Below are 15,067 nucleotides of genomic sequence, written 5' to 3'. Positions count from 1 at the left end.
TAAAGGTAGGCCATGAGAGAACAGTGATGGGTCTGAGCACTGGGATGAGGGTGCCTCTCTGAGGAAGGACTGTACCTTTAGGTCAGCATCCAGAAATAACTTTAAAGAGGCCAGAAGCTGCCCCACCCTGGTATTGCTGTGTAAGCATCCAATACTGCTGGCTCCAGAAAAGCCCATCCTAGTGGGACAGCTCTGAAGATTAGTAGAGAGAGTCACTCCCACTCCCCGTTTCTTTCTTTGCTTCAGAAGATCACAGTAATTTATTGTTCTTACAAATACTTGTGAGTGTGGACCTTGGGCTGGCAAAGCACACTGATGGTCTAAAGTATCGCATTTTATGTATGTCTGCTCTATTAAATTTGATCTTCCAGTACTCCAAGTGTGGTAAGGGGTAGGAATCTAGTGCATCTTCACAAACGTGATATAAAGGAAAACTAATTCATCCAGCTGGTCAGTGGCCAAAGTCATATCAGAGTAAGGCTTCTGAGGTCACGGTCTCAAGGTCCCTTTCCAGAATGCTGTTTCTAGGTGTGTGGGGGTCTTTGCTTTGTCAGCACAGTACCGCAAGCTATATGGGGAGCCTGTAATTTCTATCTCCAACCCATCTTTAACACTGCTGCTGCTGGGTGAGATGCCACTAAAGTTAGCCTGGTAAATAAAACTAAGAGACAGCCTTGCCCCCAGCCTTCACTGGGGCCCCTTTGTAATAAGATTCACCAGACTGAGCACTAAAATAGCAACAGCAGCTTCTCCTAGTTCTGTGCACTTAAAGTTTGGGATGAAGCTGGGATTTTTTGGTATCTCTTCATGGCTCATGGATTACTATGGTGTAGGAGGTCCTTCTAGATATGTGTTGCTTTTATTGGTTAATGAATAAAGAAGCTTAGCAGAATAGAGCTAGGCAGGGAAAACTAAACTGAATTCTGAGAGAAAGAAGGCAGAGCCAGTGAGAAGCCAGTAGCCCCGCCGGAGACAGATGCCGGAATTTTACCCAGTAAACCACAGTCTTGTGGTGATACACAGATTAATGGAGATGGGTTAATTTAAGATATGAGTTAGCCAGAAATACGCTTTAGCTATTGGCCAAACAGTATTGCAAATAATATGGTTTCTGTGTGATTATTTCAGAGCTGAGCAGCTGGGAACAAACAAGCAGCCTCTTATTACATTACTGATTTCTTGTCATATGATTTCTTGTTACATGGCAGAGCAGAGAACAAGAAAGCTTTCTCCCATCTCTCCTGGAAAAGTACTAATGCCACCAGGAGGGCCCCACTGTCCAATCTGCCATCTCTCATGCTCTACGTCCTAACACCATCGTTGAGACAGAGGAGTCAGGACTTGGGTCTGTCTGTACTTGGCTCTAGCCAGGCAGGCTCCTCTGGGCTCTCATTTTCTTAAAGCTGCTCTGCATGCTGCTGTCTTCACAGACAACTCAAGTGACATCTTTGTGATGTGGTCACTCTTAGATGTTCTTAGATGGCAAGCAGCTGAAATTTCAGAGAGGAGTGATCATGGGTTTCAGGACCACAGTGGCCAATTATAGTCCAAAGATGGAAACTTTGACCATACCCCATGTTTAGACTGCTGTCTCTGTAATTAAAGAGTAAATGTCATCTCCAAGTGAGAGCCAGCTCCTGTGTCATTCCCTAGGGTCTGAAGCCAAGTCCCTGCCGATGTCCCTACCCATCCCCATGCAAACCTACATGATGTCTCCTGAATGAGCCTTTGTTGTTTAGGGATGTTAGCATCCAAACCTCATAGACTTCCTATAGTCTTACTGAGAAAAAAATCTTTTGAGGACACAGAAGCATACTGAAGCAGGAAGGCTGGAGATCCTGGGGCCTATTTATGTCAATTTACTATCAGCCAGGAATTCACAACACCATTGCACTATCACTTGTAAAAGATGTCAGAGTTCAATAATACATCATTTTCTGAACCCATTGGCACAAACAACACTATCTTAACCAATCAGGGAGTGGTACTGGTTTTGATGGAGCCTTATCTTCACAGGCTGTATCCAGGGTCTACTAGAGGTGACCTCCTTTCCAGGTTGATGTTATGGCAACCTTTAGGGGCTTGTCCAGTGGGGAGAGGTTCATGTGAACCTCATGATGCCTATTGATTCCTCTGCATTTGTTTATTTTCTTTCTTTTTTAAAAACACATATATGATAATTATGACACCAGAGTCATTTGTGATAAAATAGACCTTCCCATAAAGTTGCATTATACACACACAGGCATCATATCTATCTATCTATCTATCTATCTATCTATCTATCTATCTATCTATCTATCTATCTATCTATATCTATATACTATCTATCTATCCATCTCTATATATGTATATTTGTATATATATCTATATCTATACACACACACATTGTGCATCAATCACTCTTGTAGTGGGTACCACTTCTTTGTCAAACATCGCTTGTAGAATGATGAATTTATTCTCACACAACTTTAACCAAAGACATCTTATTTCACATTTTACCATCTGTTTGTAGCAGTCTTTGTACATTATTTTGATTCCTGAAAAAAAACACTTTTAGTTATTTATTCAGATTAAATTTGAAAACTCCCTGTCAAGTAAGTTTCAAGCGTGCTCCTTTGGTGATCATATGTAATGATCTTAAAATTCTACCATCATCTCGTAGTTTGGATGTTATGAATTAATACATGATGCTGCCAAAAGCAGAGCATATTTCTTTTCTCTATTTTAAAAATGGCCACTGTTGTCATAAAGGGAAGATGTCTTTGTGCTCCTGTTCTAGCTCCCCTCAGGTCAGAAGACAGTGGGAACAAGAGATCATAAGCTGAAGTAGCAAGCTGAAACCAGCCCTTCCTCCTACATGATGGTTTCCTCAGGTACCTTTGTCACAGTGATGGATAGCTGACCAGCCCAAGTCTCCTTCTAGTCCCCATATATAGTACCTTGTAGCAAAAGGGATAACCTAAAAAAATAGGCTAGTAAGTCCCCAAATGAGGTCCCTTCCCTATATTACCATAACAGCTTTTTTTTTTTTTTTGTCCAATCTACCTTCTAGCCTGCCTGGGGAATGTCCCTCAGAGACTCTAGGTGGGCCTTCTTGCTGCCAGTCTTGGCTGACTGTGGTCACTCTCATGCTTTGGATGGACTCTGTTGGCTACAAATCTAAATCTAACTACAACACTCCACCCCAGGCATCCTTCAGGAATGTGACAGTCTATGACTGGCAGGGAGGGTCCCCTGAGGTTTGCAGCTGCATGAGTCTACCCAAGCCCACAGTCTGGGCTTGGGCATCCATACTTGCTTACTCCACACAAGTCATAGGAACGGGAACAAAATGAAGCTGAATTTCTCTAATCTATACCAATCCTCCTGACAGTGGGAGGGGCTAAGTCTGGGAGGAAAGGACACAGGGCATCCGAAGGTTACAGAGGTTCCAATCCAGGTCACATGGCAGATCTTGGCATAGCCAGCCTAGAATTGTGCTCTTGTGGCTCTGTCTCACTGTGATCTGGAGCCTCCTCCATGAGCTGGTGACAAGCAGATCAGCCCTCACTACAATCCAGCAACCTCAGCTTGACAGAAACCTTACCCACAATCAGGGTTCCAGCCTGCTATTGCCACACATGAAGACAGGCTTGCCCAAGGCCAGTCAGCATTTAGGTGGAAGTCTATATTTTCATCTAGGATATCAAACAACAGTATGCCCCTCTACAAACCACAGAGCCCTTGAAGAGATGGGGCAGAGGGGAAAGCAGAGACTGGGAGGGAGGATAGAGCAAGCTGGGTCTGCCTGAGTTGCTCCAGGACTGTAGGCCCAGGAGGCCTGCCATCAAGCCCTGGCAACCCAGGCGTGTGAAACACTCATGTGCCTTTCTAAAGTCTCTTTTGATTATTACTTGGCAATTACAGGCATATATGTTGATGGATCATGTGACATTAGGACACGTGTAGAATGTCGAAGAAGAAGGTTCTGGGGAGCTACTCTGCAGTGTGGTGAGCTTCACATTGTGAAAAAAAATGTCTTGTGGTCGTCATCATCCCTATTATCACCATCATCAATAGCATCCTTCTCAGTACTATTATTTCTTGGTACAGCTTCTTACTATGTAGTCTAGGCTCATGTAGAAACTCTTGATCTTTCTTCCTCAGCCTGTCAGGTACTTGGATTATAGGCATGTGCCACCACCATGCCTCATGTAAGAGAGTAAATTTCAAACACTCTCCTCAAAAACTGTTAAAAAGAGAATAAGGTCATGAATATGCTAATTGGGTTGATTTACTCATTCCTTGTGTCTTTTCTTGCTAGTGTTGACTGTGTTTTTAAAAACTAGACTAGAATACGTTTGAAGATGTTCATTATGTACAGACGACAGAGAGCCAATTTAAACTACCCTAGCTTCCTCATTCCAGCTCAGCTCCAGGGGAAAGATTACATTCCAGAGTTTGGAGCATTTTCAAGGGTTAAAATTCTCCCAAAAGATGGTTGCTAAGGTGCTGTGTCAACACAGAGGAAGGAGGGCTGACCTGGCCAGTCAGGAGATCTGAGCTGGTTCCTGCCCGAACCCTCACCTTTCTCATGTGAACTCTGGAAAAAGGGCCTTTCAGGATTTTTGCCTAAGATTTCAAAAGAGGTGACATGGATGCTTGATGCTCCTCTGAGTGCCTGAAAACTCACAAGCCGTTTTGTTTTTTCAACTAAGAGGTTGCAGCTGCAGATAGCAGGGCGGCCCTTGTCGACTCCGAGGGCTTGGAGCGTGCAGGGTCTTCACTAGTGCTCTAGTGATGAGAACTAGGGAGTCCTTTAGCTGCTCAACCTTTCTCTGAGAAGCTATAAGGGAGGCTGAGGTGTGCACCCTACACTCCTTGGGCTGCCGGGGGCAAATGGCAAGGCTTTGTAATTTTGTACTTTTCAATATTCTGACCCAGGCTGACCCACACCCACCTCACCCTCCCCTTCTCCAGAAGTCAGAGCCACAGGAAAGTAAGTGGTTTAGCAGCCAGCTTGGCAGTCAGGCCAAGGCTTCCTGGCAGCCACAGTCTTCCAGGCCCGATTATCTGTTCTTTGTGGAACGGAACAGACAATGCTGCCTTTGAAGCTCTGATGAGCCCCATGGTCCCTGAAGGGAAGGAAGAGTTCAGCACTGCTCAATTTCAACCAGTCATACAGCGCCAGCAGCCACCGCTCTGTCTCCGACACTTGGTTCTCATATGTGACCTTCTCTCAATGAGAACCACATCACGGGTGTGCTATATGGTTTCCCCATTTAATATCATGAAAACCCAGATGGTCCTTAAATAACAGGAAGAGGGGAAGAAAGCACCCTCCTATTGTGTGGTCGCTGTGACCAGAGAGATCGGCTGGCTGAGCGTGTCTCCACAGAGAAATGCCTCCCATTTACTGCAGGCACTCCTGGCTCCTTTACCATTAATAACAGTAGACAATCCCCAGCCATTCCCACTACCCTTCAATCCCCAGATACTGAATACCCAATTGTCATCTTCCCGCAGGCTCACCCGACTCCTGCCCATTTCTATGTTATCTACCCCTTCATACTGACACCTTATACTTTTATAAGGACAGATTTCTCCATTGGAAAAACTCCATCTTTACTCATTATGACTTTACTTGGGGTCTCGGTTTCAGGTGAGCCCCATTTTCCATGATTTGTCACAGGCAGTCCATGATTGGAGTGTCAACATTGAACAGAAAGCTAATAAACACAACAGAGAAAGGAAGACAAGAGATGAGACCTCTGTCAACCTGTTCCAGGAACACCATCAAAGTAAATCTCTTCTAACTATAGGATAAGCCAGATAGATGGTATGGGCTCATAGCCCAGCCCTAGGTTAGATTAGTAACCCATTAGATCCTCGGTTTCCTCGTTTGAAAAATAAACCACGTTATCATCTGTCTTCCTGGTGCTGCTGATCAAGTGATTTGCAAATGCTTTTTCCCCAGATCAGAAAGTTCAGAACGATGAGGCTCTTACATGTGCACTGTGCACGCTTGTGAGCACATGCATGTGTTCGTGCACACATCCATACATAGTCACTTGTCTGAATCAGAATCAAAGAGTGGTAAGCCAAAGCACTGAAGGTAGAATTGAACCCTGCCTCTAGTCCACATCAAAGGGCTAATCCCAAACTCTGCATTCCAACAGGGAACTCTTAGCACAGACAGACTCTGTTCTGCTTTTAAGTCTGACTCAGTGAAGGCATATTTAAAATTGCTGAGACATCAACTTTTCCTTGGATGCATCTTCTTGGGGCTATGAACTACATGGAAGGAGATAGTACTCCATTCTCCACTGTTTTCATAGTGTGTGTGTGTGTGTGTGTGTGTGTGTGTGTTTTATGTCAAGTCTCAATAACACAAAAGTTAAATACAGACAGAGCAAGCATTATAAACCTTTTCTAGCAATGTTATTGTTTGATTTGTATATCTGTAACTGTATTTGACATTTATATACCAAGCATGGTTTTTATATAAATTTACTATTTTTGATATACTATTTTAGGATGATGAGTATGTGATGTGAAAAAAAAAAACCAGCCAATTAATTCACATCCAAAAGGATGTAACTAGGAATTTTGAGGGCAATTAGCCAATGTGATCTGAGTCTTAAAATATCACTTTCTCTGGCATAACATTTCTCCTTGGAGAATTAATTAGCTCAGGAAACAGTTTAGCTGTCATAAGAGGCTCAGGGTTCCTCCTCAAACTCTCATGACAATGAAGACTCATAAAATCCAAATATTCCAAACCAGAGAAACATTGGCAGACTTGGGGGGGGGGGGTAACAGGAAAATCACACTGTCAACACAGTGCCGTCTTCAACTGTTTGCCCACCACTGGAGTGTGAGTGTCATGGAGGACATGAGAGGAAAGAGTAAGCAGATGACCACACAGAAGCCTACATGATGATGCACGCTTTAGCGAGCTCAGCAGCAGTGTGGAAATACACACACGATGCCACAATGGGTAAAAACCAGTGAGGATTCGCAACCTTACAGTAGAGACAGTAGCGGCAGGGCAGGACAAATAGAGCTGCGTAAGACTGGACCCTGCTAGCCAGCATGTCAGCTAGTTCTTGCTAGGAGGGAGGGGTTTTCTTCTAAAATGGACAAACTAAGCAGCAATGGGATCTATGTGTAACTGAGAAACTCAGAGACAACGGTAACAACAAAGAGTCACAAGAGTTCAAAGTGGTGGCTTCCGGCATGGGAAAGGTAGGGAGAATAGAGGTCATATACATTGTGTGTGTGTGTGTGTGTGTGTGTGTGCGCACACGCGCGCGCGCGTGCATGTGTGCATATGCATGTGGACCTTAAACCATAAATCTTTTGGGTACTTTGACTATCCCAACCATGTTTATATACTACCCCGATAAAATTCAAGATAAATTTGGTTCAGACATAGATCTGCAGTGAGGACTTGGGTGTCATCAGATCTCTCTAAGCTATACCTCTACCATCTATGACTGCCAATAATGACACCTGCCTCATGGTACTTCAGGGAACTGGCAACTGAGTACATGTGTAGCGGTGATCCAATAGAGGATCCAACAGAGAAAAATGACTATATATGTATGCTGTGTGATTTTCAAAGTCACCTGCTTTGACTATAAGAAGCATGCTAGTGACAAAGGCTGACATTTTTGTGTTTCAGCCATAGACTTGGTGTCAAATAACCCCTTCCTACATTACCTGTGGTCTATCTCCCCAGTTAGGGACATAATGATGGGTATCTGAAACTTCTCAAGCATCATGTCATAGAACAGAAATAAAAGGTATGTGGCTTCTTAGCTAGTGGCACCTGGAACCTAGTATGTGCGCCTCATTTCCTAATAGGAAGAAATGGAAGAAAGCACAGTACAGAAGACTTAACCAACACTGGCCAGATCCCTTGAGCTTACCCCAGCCCCCACAGTCCTGAGTTCCTGGGCTATCCCACAGCCACTTGGAACATGATGCAGTAGAACAGAAGGGTGGGCTGCCTCCATCTTGATGGAACTCTTGGCTATGGGACTAGCTTCAGAGTCCACTGCACCCTCTGTCCAGTGGCTGCAAGCTCCAGATGACTTGCCCCAATAAACAATGGGCTTTTCACTTTGAGATCACAACACCATTCTCCTGACTTTGCGTGAGACTATGGGAGTCTAGTCTGTACGTCTGTACCTGGGAGGGTGACACATTGCTAGACAGGACAAGGAAAACACCAGGCGTACGCGCCATCTGATTCCATGAGCTGTTATACGCGCAGTGCTGTCATTTACGTCCTTGGAAAGGGCATGTGGCTGGTATCCAACCTACTTAAATATGTTTTTCCCACAGACAGAGTCTAATATTCATGAATATAACAGTGTCCCATCTTATAAAGCAAGGCCACTGCACAAAGGAAAAGAGGAGAAAGAAGATGATATTTCTCCCAAGAATGGTCACCTAGACAATGAACTTACCCTTCTCCTCGGTGAGGGATGGCAGGGCAGCAGAAGGGCAGAAGCTGGGAGTGCCACTCTGCACAGCTAGAAAGAAGCAGAGGCAGTGTTACAGCCATGGAGACAACAGTAAAGGTCCAGAGCGGTGATGGAAGCCAGAGGTCTGTGCAGGCCAGAAGGAGTTAGGGGCTCTACATTGACTTCCTTTCTCACGACCCTGGCTCAGGAAGGCTCTACTTTAATCGTGCTACAGTTATCACCACACAAGGTAAATAGGCTGTAGGACACTTCAATATTGCCCTTACAGCTTCCATCTAGGAGTAGCATGCATCGGCCACTGATTGTCATTGCCATTGACCACACCGTGAATGCCTGCCACTGTTTCCCTGAATCTGCTGATGTGGGCAAAGCACCCCATGCCTCAGCTTCTACATCTGTGCTATGGAGGTCACACTACCAGTATACCGCTAAGGGGACTGTGGGACTACAGAGGTGACCTAATATTCGCCACAGAACAAGGTACAAAAGTTCAGTAAACAGCAGTGATAAATAGCAAGTTACATGGATGGGGATACCTGAATGTTGGGAAAAGACAGGCCTGGGTTTGAACACAACATATCACAGAGAAGCAGGGCAAAGGAACGGGTCATCTACTTTTGATGCTTGTCCTTGGCGTTTGTATAGTGAAATTGACATAAGAAGCCAGTGAGAAACACATACCCTCTAGGTGACACAGAAATGCTAATTACCCTCCCTTCTTCTCCCTTCACTGAACAAATCCAAATCTTCAAAGCCTCCTCAATCTTTCTCCTTCTAATGACCTAAACAGAATGAAGCCCAGAACTCCTCTCCCTCACTGGGAGCTATAGGAATCCATGATCAGCTACTGAGAGCAGTGACCCCAGGGCCAGAGGTTCCAGAGTGAGATTACTGTGACTTTCACTACCACTGAGAATTCATTGAGAATTCCCTTACAGGTTCTGCGCTCAGAAGTCAACAGCACCCTATCTCAGGGTTGTGAGGTTTATAGGGTCGGAAATTACAGTTAGGGAAATACAGTAAGCAGTCATAATGACACACTCAGGTTATTGTCTCTTGTCCCTTGGGTCAGAGTCTGTATCTATGCTGGTTCCAGAATTCCTGAATAGCTCCCCGATATTTCCATCTCCCATCTTCTTCCCTTTTGTTGGGTGTGCAAAATACATGCCATGACTCGAATGTTCCCTCCAAAACTCTTGTGGAAGTTGATTTGCCTCTACAACAACCAATAGGTGGGGTTTTGAGTGGTGGTTAGGTCTGTGGGCTCCCACCTTCACAAACAGACAAATGCCTTGGTGGGCTGTGGCCTGGGGAAGTATGATTATCCTCAATATGATCCTACTAGCAGTCCTGTTGTCAAAGATGCTGTCTCCAGTGTGCCCTCCTTCTCTCACCTTGTTTCTCACCGTACATTGCCTCCTACCCTGTTAAAATGTCAGAAGACCATCTCCAGATGCCAGCACCTTGGCTCTGATTGGTCCTCCTACATCCAGAACCACGAGAGGCGTTTCCTTGTCAATTTCCCTGTCTGTGGTAACCATATAAACTGAACTAAGACGCTCAGCATCTCAAGGCTCCAGAACCTTCAGTCCTAAGCCTCTTTTCTTCCTTGATTCCAATTGCCCGAAGGCACTTCTTGCCATCATTTCCAGATATCAATCGCCAAAATTTAATTGACTTTAAAACCTCCTCAAGACTAGGTAACAACAGGTAACACTGCGCTGAGCCCCACTTCCCAAGGGCCCAACTCTAAGGTCCAATTGTGGGTGCCTGAGACTTAACATTTCCGGTAGGTTCCCAGATGCCAACCTCTGAGCTGAGGCTCTGCTCCCACATGAAAGCGCCATACAGAATGGCCACAATTGCTAACAACTTCCCTCTACACTCCTCCGTACCTAGTCATCAGCCAGATTCCAGTCAGTAACCCTGCTTTGTTGTTCCTGGTCTACCAACTGCCTTCCCTTCCCAGAAGATGCTCAGAATAGGGAATCTGAGAGTACAGTCGTTAAGGAACAGCCTGGCACATGCTGAGGGTATTTGTTTATTCAAATGTGTACTCCATATTATCTTGGCAGTCTGTTATAGAAATCCACAGAAAGTTCCGTTTGGATGTGTGAGCTTCTTATGGAAAGTTAGAGACAACAGAAATATATGAACTGAGGACAGGGGATAGAGACAAAGCTCCCAGCGGCCACTTATGCATATGGCTTCCTAGATCTGCCTGCAGCAGCAATCTAGCGGCATGAAACAGCCCATGGTCGGCTTGAATATTGATCTCAGGCAGCACAGCAAGCATTCATGACACTGGCATGTAGTAAGATCTGTACATCAGCTCTTTATCCTACTTTCTAGCAGAGAGCTCCTCAGGCCTTTGACATTTCCTGAAGGACAAGAGAACTGAAGAGTATTTTATCTTGCTACCTTCTTCCTAGGACCCAGATCTTGGGACTAAGGATGATAAGCTTCGATGCATTAGTGATTATGCTTGTAGCTGGGGCCCATTGTAGCTTCCAGATAGGACTTATTTGCCATGAAGACTAAGCATGTTTAAAGGGTTGAAAACCCAACATCCAACATCCAGAGAGAGCAAAGGGGCTAGATATCAAGTCAACACATTAGTGACCCAGATGTGATGAGTGGTGTCTACTCCATACATCCCCATAGAAGTCTCTCGGCTGCTGGGTTTGGAAAGGCTCACAGGTGGTGAGCACATGGCCAGGATGGGCAAGGGAGCCCCATATTCCCACTTGCCCTCCACATCTCTTTGTGTGTCTATAACTGAGTTGTAGGGGGATATATTTTGTTTGCTCTTCTTGGTGGGTATGGAACCCAGGGTCTCACATATGCCAGAGAAGTCCTCTACTTCTGAGCTACACACTCTCCAAGCCCCAGTTGAATCTTTTCTAGTAAAGTATGAATAGTAGCTAATAGTTTCCCTGTGTACTTTGAGCAAGTTTGGCAAATTATTGAACACCAGGAGGGGAAATGGAAATTCTCAACTTACAGTCAGTTGCTTGGAAGAACAGGAGGCCCTGGCCTCATTGATAGCAGGTAGTGGGGAAAGCCTGTGGGATTGTTCCCTTTGCATGGATTCTGAGTTCTGTTTTCAACTTCAGGTATTTAATATCAGAACAAAAAGAACCCATCAACTGGATTAATTAATGCCTAGTTTGTATCTAGAGAATTGGGATCTTGGTTACAGATGGGACTGTGTCAGAAATGTTGGGGAAGAAAATCTCCCATCCCATCTTGGCTAGATTTAAGGAACAGAATAAGCCTTAACTCATTGGCTTGTCAGAAGCTAGAAGGCGCCATAGTGAGGGAACACTGGCTGCTAGCCGACGGTAGGAACACATAGTGCTTGGTAAGTGTGAGAACATTGGTGTGATGGGAGTAAGGATGAATGATACAGTGACTGCTCTGGATGTAACACCATCTGTGTGGGTCCCAAGAATAACTAGGGGAGGCTGCCCATCCCTCCCTAATGTCTCTTTTGTGCATACAACTTCAACAGGTTTTGAGGGCCCATGCCTATCAGAAGAGAGGACCCAGAGCTGTGACATTTCAAGAAGACACATTGACTCTGTGAGCAAAGCCAAGTGCTGCCCCACCGACTCCCATGTGGTACAGTGACATTGTCTTCTCCAAAATGCAAGGGGTACCAGAGCCTGTTCCCAACTATGCAGGAAGCCCTGGGCTCATGATACTGTGAACCCAAGAGGTCCCTGTGTCCTGGTCCTCTGGAGACCAAGACTATTTCCATTCTGAGCCCTGCTGCTGGGGAGGACTAAAGACAAAACTTATTTTTCATTCACAAAGTTGGCCAGGACACCTGCCAACTTACAGATGTGCTAAGATACACCGAACCTTGCATGAACTCGAGGATAGCAGCATCAGGAAGCTGCTCCCACAGGATCATAGACTCCCACGGGATCTATGCAGACCCCTTTGATACTTCTATGTTCTTGGTGTGTAACTCACTTTCCCGGGTACTGAAGGACTAGGTTTTGTTCTGTCCTCTGTGGGCACAGCTAGGGTAAAAAGCCAGGCTGCGGTGGCTAGTGTACCACCCTCTTTGCCAAGGCTAAGAGGTGTGTGAGGTGGGAATATGCTTCCCTTGTCTCTATTCTCTGCTCCTCTGTCCCCTACTCTTTATCTCAGACTCTCATTCTTTCCTAAAGTCTCTTTGGAGTGATCCCCATAAAAGAGCAGTCTTCCCTTCCCATCTAAACTCTGCTACACACACGTCTTCATCCAGGGGACTCAGCGCAGCAACACCTGTCACATTGCTGTGGTATGATGTGATCTGATCAGAGAAAGCATGTCCTCCATGGGGGACAGGAAAGGAACTCTCATCACAGAAAGAACGCTGATGCTGTATTCATGCTCAGAGTCCTATCTACAGATGACCAGTGCTTAGGAAGGGCCACCTTCCTTCTTCATTGCGGCAAGACCAAAGTCTCCTACAGCTTCTGTCTGTCAGTGTCCTCAGTGAACATTTTGCCTCTTGTGCAAGGACTGTCCAAGAGGAGGTGGTTCAGATCAGACCTACCCTTCAGGGCTTTGGCTCAGTGCTGCTGCTGTGCATGGTGTCTTACCCAGGACTGCACAGACCCTTCTCTGCTATGGTAGGGCATCTTTGATTCAAAGACAAGGACTGGAGGAGCATGTCTGTGGTGTCTGCATGTGCAGGGAAACCGCACAGCACACTAGTGTGTTTGTGTCTACTCGAGAAAGCAGAACTCCAGGGAAAATGAGTTTGTAAACATAGAGAGAGAGACTACATTTCAGAAAATAAAGCATGAGTCCAAAGATGGTTTGGGGATGGTCAGTATAGTCGACTGAGAAGGATGTTTTTCAGTAAGGTTTTTTTCCCTGCCTAGATCTTAGGAAGCAATGACGCTATGGTCTGAAGACTTGCTCACACCTTTATGGAGAAAACCACTTAAGGACAAAGCCACTGTCTACTCTTCATAGCTATACTGTGTCCTGTCAGTGTGTCCGCTGACAGCCAGGCTTCTTCTCTCTGTTCTAAACCATGTAAGGGGCCTCACACCAGAATATCCAGAGCCATGTACACACCAAGGTAATTTGTACCAGCGTCACAGATGGAAGATATGAGGCTGATGCCATTAGAATAACTTTTCTTTCTTCTCAATGAGAGCAACTGTTTAGCTTGTCTGTGTGGATATCTCTGTGCCAATAGGTCCAGGAGACATGGGGAGGTGACCCTTGAAGCCAGAAGGAGGACCCATTTCATTTCTACAACAGACATCTGTGGCTCCAAGGAGAACCCATGTCTTATTTGCCATTATTTTGTACAGTCAGACTCCCTCTAAGCAGTTCCTGCTGTGCTACAATTGCTCGCACATGTTCACGCTGGCCTCTCTAGGCTGTACCTGTGAAAAACAGCAACGTTCTGTTCTTCTCCCATTCCTCAATGACTGGCGCAGCACACCAGTACAAATACCCAGTGAAGTTCTGAAGGCTCCAGCCCTAGGGTGGGAATCCTAGCAACAGGGGTTTACCTCCTCGGCAACTGTAGCTCCCTTTAAGACTGGGAGCTCCTCGAGGCCAGGAAACTGGGACAATATACACTCTACCATGTGACACAGCAACTTAGAGGTAAAGGAAATTGGGTCCCAGGCCTGTCAGCTACCCGCTGTGTCCCCTTGGGTCTCCCTGTACCTCTTGTTTCCCCTCTGAGGGGAATGAGGATATAATGAGAAAGTGCTCACAAAGTGCTGGCCTCCAGCATCAGATCCTAATGAACAGAGGCCAGGCTGTCATACTAGCGGCTGCTGGACACGCCTGACAGCACTATTTTCAGTTGAGGGACAGCCCTGATATAAATTTTCATTCTCTGCCATGTGGCTTCTGGTTAGGACTCCTGAGTCCCTACCCGGAGCCACAGAGTGTGTGTTGGAAGACACTAACACTCCAGGCAGTCAGATGAAAAGGAACAGAGCATCTGAGACCTGTTGGAACCAGGAGTACCTTAGGTTCTTGTCCTTGCCAGCCCCTGTCAAGATGTTGAAACAGCTTGGACTGACTTCCATCACATTCTGAACAAATGAATTACTGCTTAAGCTTCTTTCTGTCCAACTCTTCCACAGTCAAATGAAATGGAAAGTGGCATTTTCCAGATGCTGGCGGGGTGAAAAGGTGAGAGGATAGGCACAAAGGAAGGTCCTGAGGTGAGCGTGCCTCTGGAGCAGCATAAGACTTGCAGCTGTCCATGAGGTCCTTCAGAACTAATGCATTAGGCAAGCATGACCTTCTCTTCCCTGGCCCTGAAGGTCAAGCCTAGAGACGTCTCTGGAAAAAAAAATCCCTTGGCATATAAACCCACAGAGGCAATTTCATTATACAACTCCCATTTTTCCTAAAAACAATTCAAGCTGTTGAAGGAAAAAATCCAACAGAGCAACCTCAAATCAAGACCTAGGATGCAGAAGATAGCCATGAGTAGGAAGATGCCTTCCAACCTGGAAGTAACTATGTCCATACTAGTTGCCGGGAAGCTGATGAACATAGAGATGCAGGAGTAAGACCAAAGGTGTCTTTGCTCTGGAAGCCAAACTATGTGC

General features: G+C 45.6%; 1 protein-coding gene across 1 annotated transcript in view; it reads right to left on the bottom strand.

Moving 5' to 3' along the window:
* Positions 1 to 15,067, bottom strand: part of Tg (thyroglobulin) — a 181,321-nt gene that overhangs the window by 91,413 nt on the left and 74,841 nt on the right. The window contains 1 exon segment of the mRNA XM_038341990.1: positions 8,460 to 8,525. Coding sequence (XP_038197918.1) covers positions 8,460 to 8,525 — 66 coding nt within the window.

The sequence above is a fragment of the Arvicola amphibius genome, chromosome 9 (genome assembly GCF_903992535.2).
Source record: "Arvicola amphibius chromosome 9, mArvAmp1.2, whole genome shotgun sequence".
Taxonomy (NCBI): domain Eukaryota; kingdom Metazoa; phylum Chordata; class Mammalia; order Rodentia; family Cricetidae; genus Arvicola; species Arvicola amphibius.
The sequence above is the reverse complement of the archived record's forward strand: the minus strand, read 5'-3'. Positions and strand labels throughout refer to the sequence as shown.